Here is an 11,063-nt window from a genome sequence, read left to right as displayed (position 1 = left end):
CTTTCTTGAGCTGGATTGTGAACTTTGTTGGGTTAAGACATTATTGATATGTGTGGTATAGGTTGTTGGTAACTGGGAGAGTGTTGCCAGATTCTGTGGGGAAAGGAAGGTTCGTCCAGAGATTCTGTTTTATGAAGCTGTTCAATGGCCTAACAAGTGAATAGAAGTGTATGGGAGAGATTCTGTTTTATGAAGCTGTTCAATGGCCTAACAAGTGAATAGAAGTGTATGGGGGAACTCAAGTTTGCTACTTACACTACACCAACTTTTGGGGTTTAACCTAACTATGTTTGCGAATATTATTTATTTTCTTTAGTTTGATGGGTTGATTTCTCCAGGTTCGAACCATGGTTTTTATAAACTGACCCCTATGATCTTATCGTACAACAAAAAAAGGCATAATCGAACGATTTGGAAGCTCCATTCATGTTTATAAAAACATAATTTTTTATTGTCAAAAAAAAAAAAAAAACATAATTTTTTTTAAAAAGAAGAAATAATCCTAGCTAGCTATGTAGTTTTTTGGCCTGTCTTTGAATACGTATCTAGGTAAGATAGATTCATGCTTATGAAGTAAGAAATTATATACTTTATGAAGATCTTTATTGTGCAAAGAAACTAAAAGAGGAAAATTTAAGTGAAGAATACCAAACTCAGTAAATATTTAATTGGTATATAATAAAAGTTGATCTCCAAATAGCAAATTTAAGAACAATATACATTTTTATGTTCTAAACACAAATTATATGTATATTTCTATTTGATAAAATCCTAATAACATAGACTAATGGACTTCTCATTGCATTGGGCTTTCTAAGGGATCCACTAATACTTTTAACACTTGTATAAAACAGCACACCGATCTAACCCTAGAAAATGTTGAGAGCTTCCAGAAGTTTCTATAAGTGACGCTGAACACTCAACAAGTGTCAAGGCTCTCTCTTCTTCAGTTCCTCCTTCTCCGAAGTGTCAAAGGCTCTCTCTTCTTCAGTCCTTCTCCGTCTCGTCGTCTCTCTAAGGTTCGTCGGGATCTTTCTCAAGCTTTTACAAAACCTTGCCTTCTGTAGTTGTGTAGCTTCTCTGAAATCTATAGGTCTGTGTGTACGTCGTTTTAATATTTGGGGAATTCTAAATCAAAAAGCTTGTCTTTGTGTAAACTGTGTAGAATGGATAGAAGAATGGATTTTGCTGCATCAGCTTTTGCTATGATGAGTAATTGGAGAGCAAATCATCCTCCTTCTTCTTCTTTCCCTCAGGTTCGTTTTAACTTTTTCTCAAGCTTTCAACTTCTTCTTCTTCTTCTTAGTCTTAAAGAAAAGAAAGTTCAAAACTTGCTGTAGCTCTGTGTGGTTTGATTAGTATTTGGGAAATTTCTAAATCTCTTGTGTTGTTGTGTAGAGGGGTTCAAGTGTACCAGATGTTGCAGTTTTGAGGAGTTGGAGAGATCATCTTCCCCCTTGTGCTTCTTCTGTTGTCAAGCTTTCTCAGCTTACTGCTGTCAACAACAGAAACGAATCCTCTGTTTTCTCGTCTGGTGGATACAACTGGTATGTGATCTTGTTCTAAACTAAAAAATTCCATATCTTTCATCACTTTAAGTAAGAAAGTTTGGCTTTTTATAACCGATCTATCTCAAAACTATGAAAATCAGGAGATTGGTTGTATACCCTAAAGGAAATGAAGAAGACAATGGAAAAGGATTTGTCTCAATGTATGTGGAACTTGACAAGAGCTGCCTCTCACCCACATCAGCACCACCCACGGAGGTCTCTGCTTATCTCTCTTTCTTTGTCTTTAACAAGAAAGAGAATAAGTATTTTTCAGTTCAAGGTTCGTATGCGCATACCCTTGTATCTCTCTCTGTCGTTTGAACATATATTTTATGAATGCATCAGTGATATGTATATAACTTCTTAACGTATTAACATGCAGATGTGGAAGTAAAGAAATTCAGTCCTTCAAGAACGGTCTGGGGAGTTTCTCAAGTTCTTCCACTTGAGGTTTTCAGCGACCTTGCCAATGGATACATCTTGGAGGGAGAAGAACATGAGTTTGGTGCTCATGTGAAGATTGCTCCATCACCTGTCGCTGCTGCTGAAAACCTCCCTTTTCACAAGTTCTCTTGGAGTGTTAGGGATTTCTCTCTTCTGAAACAGAGTGATTACGTCTCAAAAACCTTCCAAATGGGAGAAAAAAAGTGGTGAGTCTATGAATGTTTCTTTTTTCTTTTCTGATGTAATTGGTGTATTAGTGGTAACTCTTTCTAACAACCGGACAAATAATGTTGTTTTGCAGGACTCTAACCGTTTATCCAAAGGGAGACTCTAGCGCAGAGGGCAAATTATCCAGCTATGTGCATTTAGCTGAAGGGGAAAACTTATTGACGGGTGAGCTGGTTATGGTGCGAGCACAGCTGCAGGTTCTAGACCCGCGTGGATCGAAAAACCTATCAGAATGCCGTAAGTAAAAAATATTGCTTATTGTCCGTGCTTATGCATGGGATAGAATAGATGCGGATGACATTCTCATTAGGCGTTCTTAACTGATGATGTCAGATGTCCTACTATACATTGACTATAACCTATTGGTTTTAAGTTTATAACTAATACACTTTGCTTGTTTTGTAGTTCAAGGTTGGGTCATGACCTCGAACGCAGGGAGGGGCATTGCTCAGTTCATGCGTTTAGCTGAAATTCAGGAGGGTTACTTGGACGATGAAGATACTTTGAATGTAGAGATGGAGTGCGAAGTTGTTAAAGCCATCAAAAACAACCCCTTCTTTTAGGGTATCTGTTTAGCTACCTCTCTCCGTCTGTATGACTTGCCTATATATTCTGTTTTATGCGTAGAGCTTGAATGTGAAGTTAGCGCTCTATCTATGTTTAGGATAACCTTATTATCTACCATGCATGCATGTATCACTACTCTGTTTTATGCGTAGAGATTGAATGTGATGTGAATGCTTTATCTATGTTTAGGATAAATCTAATTATCTATCTACCATGCATGTATGACTACTCTGGTGTATGCGTTTATTAATGACCTTATTAGTTATTTAATTTTTGCTTGTGTAGTGTAGATCCTTGTTTATTTCTTAAATCTGTTTTATCATGGTTTTTGGTTTGGTTTATATCTCCTACTCACCAGTTTATTAAAGTTCATTGTGCGATTTAACACCATGTATCTGAGATGTCACTTAGATTTCAATAACCGTAGAATATCCGTTCAATTGGCTAGAATCCTGTTGAAATCTAATTGATTAAATGTTCTGTAATTATTTAAGTTTATAATTTATTCACATCCCTAAAGAAAAAAAAATATACATAATTCATAAGTATCTAATAAAAATTTCTCAAAATACCATTAAATCTCATTTTTAGATGATAGAGTATAATAAACTTTTTCATTCCACTAAAAAATATATATATATATATATATATATACTGTTTCATCCTTCTGTTCATAATTTGTTTTTTTTACTAATGAGTTTTACTTTATGAAACCAAACCAATGTGGACGGACTTATGGGTTTGTTCTTTTACACAACTTAGCAACCGCGATCATCTCCCAACTTCGAAATATTTCAGACAATTTGTGGGTTTTCGTCTGTTGATAGGCACAATATATGTTTTTTCTCTGTTAATTCCGGGGAAGATGAAATCAAATCGTAAAAAACAGAGAATGCACACAAGGTGTTCGATAAAATTCCCCACTGAGATATATCTAAGAAGACTTGTTCGAAAAAGGCGACACCATGATTTTGGGTTTCTCTTGAATCTCACGTGATATAAAAGCTTCGCCAACTCGCGTAACGTGTGGATCACACGTGATAAAAAGCTTTCATCTCCGTTTGATTTTTCAAAAGCATAGAGGAGTACAGACCAAAGTAATCGCAAGAGCCTTGAGGAGAATCGTTCGTTACTCTTTCTCGAAACATGAAGACTTCTCTTTCTCTTTTACTCGAAGATCCTGAGGAAGCACAACTCAAGAAACTTGTTAAAGGTTACTTCGACCAGGGAGATCACGTCTTCGACCAGGGAGATCACGTCAAGGCATTGGAGGCAATTGAGGATTCGATTTTGATTCGTGGGAAGGAAAAGGTTCCAACAATGGTTCATTACCTACAAGGTTCTTTCTTCTTCGAACAAGCGACTAAAACAGAGAACAGTGACATGAAATTCACAGTTTGAAATTTCCGAGCAGACTCTTACCTCCGACTGCCGCTTAGTGGAAACGCCTCAGAGTATTTGCTTTTTGGAATGTCATGAGCTCCATCAAATTCTAGAACTTCTCAAACGCATTAAGTTTGAAAGGGTTGATGGTACAGAACTGGTTTCCAACGCAACAGACAGTTTATTGGTTCGTTTGCGAGTTAAGGAAAAGGTCCAGCTTGACCATGAGTTTTCATTTATGCTTCTGGATAAAAGACTGCTCAGAGGAAAGATTGCTTCATTTGATGATGCAGGGACGATAGATGTTTGTGATCACAGTGTTCACTACACCAAGACGCAACCTCAGAAACCAAGTGGTGGTGGTCTAGTGGTTTCCACTTGAGGAGGAATTGCCCTGTTGGTCCAGGCCAGGGATTGATTCCCCTCAAGCGCGAAATTGTTAGTCATTTCTACTTGGCCAGGGGCTTTCATCTGGTCTTCCCCGGGCCCTGGGGGATTACGGGCCTCGGCCCCGAACCTCCTANAAAAAAAAAAAAAAAAAAAAAAAAGACAGCATCCTCAGGGCGATGATATCATAACTGGTTGCTAGACTACCCTTTGATAGATGAGAGCTTTGAATTTCCCAGATCTATCCGGGCACACAATCTTGAAATATGGGTGGCTGTTCTAAGAGCCATTCACTTCACATGTACGACTTTGGGAACCAAATATGCAAAAGAAGTTGCAGATCCTGAGTTATGATACAGCTCTTTATGACGCCAAAAACTTATGTATACTGGAAGATGAGAGGAGAAAAAATGTTCCAGAAAATCAATGGAACTCATATGCATCTCTTCTATGCGATAAATGTGACGAGCGTCTTATGATAGACGCCGGAGATTCTCACACCACAAAACTGTACTTATGTGCAGTACGAGATGTTCTCGAAGGAGCATCACATCCGACATTTGATTTCCCCGATCTAGAAGATTGCCTGACTCTCATACATGGGCATAAAAATCTCAATGATGATATAGTGTTGAAGTCCATAGACCTTCTGAAATCAGTGGTCACCAACAAGGTTCAGTCCTGATTCTTGATCTAAGTTAGAATTTTACAACAGAATAACATAAGTTGTCACCGTAAAGTATATATTAACTTGCAGGTTTCTGTAGCTGATACAAAGATTTTACTGGTTGAAAATTCGAGGATTAATTTGCTAAACGACCTTGTTAGGCTTTCTGCTTTTTACTACCGCTCTTATATCCTTCACCTGTTGAAACGTTTCATACGGGTTGGTTTGTAACTTTGATTTATACAACTGTTATATTCCCTTTGACAGAGAACTTGGATGAATTTGATATTTTCTTTGACAGGTACCTAATATTATAATTATGTCTCTTCGTCTAGGATGAATTGGATGGAGTTGTAGATATGGATGCCAAAAGCAAGTTACGAGCAGCACAAGCCGAACAAGCGAAGGGGAAGAAGTCAGAGTCAAACAACAAAAATGAATAAAAGCAAAAAGGTCGCTAAAATCTAAATTCTCTATTTGCTTGCATGGATTTTTTAATTTCTCAGTTGTAAGATTTAATGTCCTTCTCCTTCATGGTGTAACAGAGAACTTTAGCGAGCATGTCTAGAAATTTTGATCAGAATGTTGAACAGTAAGTCACACTCCTTTAGATGAGAACTTTGATTTTTCAAGACTCGTTTCGCAAGTTGTAAATTCTTTGTAGGTTTTCTCTGAGCAAAACGTGATCTTTACATATGTCCAGCGAATCTTCTCTCAACCTTGAACCGGAAGTTACTTCTTTATCACCAAAAACAACGAAAGATTCTATAGAACCAGAAGATACTCTTTCAAGTGAAAGGGGTCGATTGGAAACTTCATCCAACACTGAAAGTCAAGAGGAAGCTACTAAAGGTTATTTCTCAGTTGATGAATATTTTGAACTCTGTTGTTTTTGAGAGCATAGTTTCTTATTTCTTTCATTTGCCATCTTCAAGATAAGCAAAACGTGCCTGGAGAAGATTTACTGTCGGGACATTTGGACTCAGCATATGAAGAAGCAACTAGATACAATTCAGCTCTTGACATGACGCTGAAGGTAATGCAGACACCAACAACGATAAGATTCAAAAAATTGAGCTCTCTTCTACTGATTCAGCTCATTCGTTGTTATCATACAATATATAGTATTCGTTTACTTACTTCCTTTAACAAATTATGATACTGCAGGCACTCTTGAACATTAAGGTTCTTCGAGAGGATTTGGTGTACAATCGGCAACCATTTCATTGCAACCTGGAAGAACAAGTTCCTTGTGCACTAAAAGATTTCTTTTCTGCAGTTGTCTCGGAGCAGATAAAAGAAGATGGACTCTACAGTGACCTACTGAGCAACTTACTTGCTTCCTTAGAAGAAGTTCATTCCCTGGTTTGTGCGGATAAATATAAGCTTCTAAAACTTTCTCACTGTTTTCTTAAATGTCATTCTGTTCTTTTTTCACACTTTTCAGTCAAGTGATGCTGCTGAGGTAGTCGTCGCGATCCTTGAGTTTTGGCATTGGTGGAAAAGTCCAGAAAGAGAAAGCTTGGTAACTCGTCTTTTTACGTTGGAGGAATATGAAAGAATAAGCTGTAAAAGGTGCAGAAGGGAGCCAAATTATCCAGAGCAAAGTTCTTATGGAATTGTAATGGTTGCAAATTCTGTCAGAAACATAAAGGTATGTTCATTTATTTCCATCTGTCTTTCCTACAGAAACTGGTACTACTCCTTAAAAGCTGTTCTGTGATGATATATCTTTGCAGTGTGCTTTTGGGAATATGAAGTTTGAGGACATCCTTAAAGTGATCCGCATGGAAGATGAAATGATATGTGATGTTAAAACAGGAGGCTGTGGAAAGACAAACTTTGTTCACCACACTATAAGCAGATGCCCGCCTATCTTCACAGTTGGTAAAGTTTTGACGATGATTGTGACCTTATCTGCTCATTTCATTTACTGTGGTATGATTAAACGGTGTTGCTGTTTTTGTGTGTTTGCAAAATTAGTGTTGGAATGGGAGAAGAATGAAACGGAAACAGAAATATCTGAAACAACAAATGCTCTGGACTGGGAGATAGATATCAGCAGGCTATACGAAGGGTTAGAAGAACCAAAGACTAAGTATCGGCTTGTGTCAATGGTAAAATCTTAAAAGGGGTCACAAGTATTTGTGCTATTGTTCTTCTGTATCTTTTCTCTGTTACAGTCTCGGAATATGGAAAAATGCAGATTGGTTATGGTGAAGAAGGATAATACATCTGCATGGCTTATAAACGGAACCGATGGGTCAGTCTCAGACATGGAACTTTAGCAGAAGAGGTAAGACGAAACAATTGTCTTTTGTCTCTTATGAGTTGAGTTTTGAACTTAAATAGGTGAGACACTATTGATATGTGTGGTGATGGCATAGGGTGTTGGTAACTGGAAGAGTCTGGTCAGAATCTGTGGAGAAAGAAGGGTTCGGCCAGAGATTCTCTTCTATGAAGCTGCTTGATCGATCATCGATAGCACAAATAGTGACATCTTCCACTTCAAAAGCAGTTGTGTTTTTTATGTGATGCTTGAAAAAGAGTAACACGGACAGAAGCAGAGACAATCTAAACATGAGAAGATGAGATATTGCAACTTTGCTGGAAGACTCCAAAATTCATATACATATCTTTTGTTTGTTTTTTATTAAAAAAAAAAAAAAACATCTTTTGTTTGTTTTGAAGGTTGAAATTTGATTCATCTTCTTCTTCTGGCTAACTTTTTAGTGTTGTGCGATAGACTAAACATTGGGAAGAATGTCCCGTACGTGGATATTTGTGATTTTTAACTGAGTAGTAGATCATGATTTTCAAAGAAAGTTTGAAGCTTTAATTCGAACTGCTAAGATCTTACCATACAATATAACGATCTGAAAAATAGACGCTAGGAGTTACACGAGAATTGTAGTAACATTCATCATGTGATGTTAAAAAAAAAAAAAAGAAGAAACTTATTGAAAGTATTCTGCAATGAAAAATATTAAACTGGACACCAAAAACACCAAAATCTCTTTGTAGCTTCTCACTTATTTTTGTTAGTAAAGAGATTTTTTTTTTGTGGTTATGGTAATATTTATAGTAAAAACTTCTTAACAATCATATTGACATTTACATAAACGCTCGGCAGGTTTACCCTTCCAGACAAAAGCGGCAGAGCATTCGCAACGTGCGACAAGATCTTTCGGCGCACCAGGTATTTTTTTGATGTCACTTATGCATTGATTCTTCCCATTTGTTTCACATGTTCCAGGAAATTTTCTGTTCATGTCGCATCCCCACTTTGTTTTGGATTCCACCTCTATTTTTGTTATTATATATATACCAACGACAAATATATCATCAGATTACAAAACTGTATTTAGATAAACAATTGATGATGCGAAATAAAACTAAAATATTACCTCTAACATGGCTGAGAACGAGGAATGTGAGAATACAAGAAACCATAAACAAGACACCACCTTTCATGACTCATAAAATGATAAACCAGTCGTCTCTTTCTTTTATTTTTGGTCAACAACACTCGCAATAAATATGTTGTTGCTATTAATTGTCATACATGAATACATGATAAAATTATCATACATGAATACATTTTTGGTCAACAACACTCGCAATAATTTTACTATTAATTATCATACATGAATACATGATAAAATTTCTTTTATTTTTGGTCAACAACACTCACCATAATTTTACTATTAGCCTAATTCCTACATTTGTAGGCAGCGGGACTTGATCCCTGATGTGATGGTGTCTTATGCATTAAGGACTTACCTTTGGTCACTGCACTAAGGTCACTTCACTTGCTCTTACTTTTTTATACAATAACAATGTGTTAAATTAATTTTTAGATTTTTTAAGTTTAGAGTTCTCTATTTTATATTTAGAGTATAGTTTTGAGGGATTACGGTTTAGTATTTGAAGTTTAGGGTTTAAAATTTAATTATTTTTTATATAAAAAAGAGTACTATTGAAAATGGCCAACAATAAAAGGTATTTTTGCCAAATGACATATAAAAATAATATTTTTGCAAATATCTCACTTTTAAAACATAGATTATTAAAATAATTTTGTAAGAAAATATCCTAAATGGAGTGTAATTTTAGAGTTTGTGAGAACAAGGTTCATATAGAGAAAGATCCCAAATTTTGGAGATGATGGAGATGAAAATGTTGGGTAAGGTTTCTTATAGATTAGATGATTAGATTTTCTATCGACTTGACAAATAAAAATCAAATTAATGTTACTAATTGTACATGAATACATGATAAAATTATCATACATGAATACATTTTTGGTCAACAACACTCGCAATAGTTTTACTATTAATTATCATACATGAATACATGATAAAATTTCTTTTATTTTTGGTCAACAACACTCGCAATAATTTTACTATTAATTATCATACATGAATACATGATAAAATTATCATACATGAATACATTTTTGGTCAATAACACTCACAATTTATCATACATGAATACATGATAAAATTAGATGTTGCTATTAATCAGGGAAAACAAATAGTAAAAAAGAAAGATGGAGCCAAGTCTACGTAAATCGATCGAATCCGTATTTACTTTTTGAAAAGTTCTCCTATACAATTAATTTTCTAATCTATTCANAAAAAAAAAAAAAAAAAAAAAAAAAAAAAAAAAAAAAAAAAAAAAAAAAAAACAGGAGAAAAATATTCATATTATAGAATTAACAGAAGAAGATCATAAACATCTCACAAATTCAGACATGTACAAAATAAAACTAAAAATTTACCTTTAACATGGCTGAATTTATGTCGTAATATATTCACAAATAAAAAAATTTAATCAAATTTGAAAATATTTAGAGGTATCAAACCTTATTTACTCAATTTCTTATCATATGACCAAATTATTAATATATAAAAAATCCTCTTCAATCAAATAACAATATTATAGATAATTTTCAATCAAGTAAAATATTGTAAATATATTTTAAAAACTATCAAATTAGTATATTTATAATTTTTTGATATGGTGAATTCGTATTCTTTAAAAGATATCAAGTTAAGCTATTTTTTATTTTTCAACTTTAAATATATTAAATATTTATTTGTTTTTTATAATTATGCATTTCAACCAAAAGTTGTATGAAATTAAATATCCAAATTTTGATGTATATTAAGTAAATGTTATTATTTTCCGAAAAAAGAATTCTATTACACTGTTATTATTTTTTAATAATATATGTTTGACTCATCACTTATCTTCATATTTGACTAGATTATGCCCGTGTATTAACGCAGATATAAAGAAAATATGTGAAATTTTAAGTTATATTCCAAATATTAATTTTATTTCTTTTGATTTTTTTAAAACCGGATTTAGAGTTCACACTCTATCTTGCAATACACATTCTCTATATATACATCATAAAAAAAAAAAATTTAACTCTATGCACTTCATCCCAATAAGTAACATTTAAATTTTTCATATTAAAAAAATATGTGCATTTTATCAAATTTATATCTTACTTAATACTAAAAATAACTAAAAATTAATAAAACATAATTCTCAAAAAAAAAAACTGAAAACTCTTATTATCTCATATTTGAAAAAGTAACAATAACTTAACTATAATTGTTTCATATTTTGTAATCTCATCCGTAATAATTTTACTACGTGTCCAACTAATTTTAAATAAAACTATACTAACATTATCTTTGTCCAAAAAAAAACTATACTAACAGTATCATAAATTAATCAAAAGTTCATAATCGGTTATTATATTTTCACAAAAAAATTATGCCTGAAAAATAGGAATAAAATATATGCATAATATGCAAACA

The 11,063-nt window shown here is 33.9% G+C and overlaps 2 protein-coding genes and 1 pseudogene across 2 annotated transcripts; 2 read left to right on the top strand and 1 right to left on the bottom strand.

Annotated features, from left to right (window-relative positions):
- Positions 893-3,061, top strand: LOC104701113. The gene is made up of 7 exons (XM_010416756.2): positions 893-1,019; positions 1,166-1,256; positions 1,399-1,547; positions 1,652-1,830; positions 1,933-2,200; positions 2,296-2,459; positions 2,628-3,061. The coding sequence occupies exons 2-7, from the start codon at positions 1,167-1,169 to the stop codon at positions 2,783-2,785; spliced, it is 1,008 nt and encodes a 335-aa protein (XP_010415058.1). The 5' UTR covers positions 893-1,019; position 1,166; the 3' UTR covers positions 2,786-3,061.
- Positions 3,936-8,014, top strand: LOC104701112 (annotated as a pseudogene).
- On the bottom strand, positions 8,290-8,711 carry LOC104701111 (defensin-like protein 226). The gene is made up of 2 exons (XM_010416749.1): positions 8,634-8,711; positions 8,290-8,530 (listed from the first exon to the last, which is right to left on the bottom strand). Exons 1-2 carry the CDS (start codon positions 8,698-8,700, stop codon positions 8,322-8,324), a joined length of 276 nt encoding a protein of 91 aa, XP_010415051.1. The 5' UTR covers positions 8,701-8,711; the 3' UTR covers positions 8,290-8,321.

This window comes from Camelina sativa, chromosome 7 (assembly GCF_000633955.1).
Source record: "Camelina sativa cultivar DH55 chromosome 7, Cs, whole genome shotgun sequence".
NCBI classification, from domain to species: domain Eukaryota; kingdom Viridiplantae; phylum Streptophyta; class Magnoliopsida; order Brassicales; family Brassicaceae; genus Camelina; species Camelina sativa.
Note: the sequence above shows the minus strand (reverse complement) of the source record. Positions and strands in the feature narration are given on the sequence as shown.

Bases quoted from the DNA above. Each gene is read 5' to 3' on its own strand.
- LOC104701113 (XM_010416756.2), top strand. From the start codon at position 1,167: ATGGATAGAAGAATGGATTTTGCTGCATCAGCTTTTGCTATGATGAGT. The intron at 1,257-1,398 runs GTTCGTTTTAAC...GTTGTTGTGTAG, and splicing joins CTTCTTCTTCTTTCCCTCAG to AGGGGTTCAAGTGTACCAGA. The intron at 2,201-2,295 runs GTGAGTCTATGA...GTTGTTTTGCAG, and splicing joins CAAATGGGAGAAAAAAAGTG to GACTCTAACCGTTTATCCAA.
- LOC104701111 (XM_010416749.1), bottom strand. From the start codon at position 8,700: ATGAAAGGTGGTGTCTTGTTTATGGTTTCTTGTATTCTCACATTCCTC. The intron at 8,531-8,633 runs GTAATATTTTAG...TAACAAAAATAG, and splicing joins CGTTCTCAGCCATGTTAGAG to AGGTGGAATCCAAAACAAAG.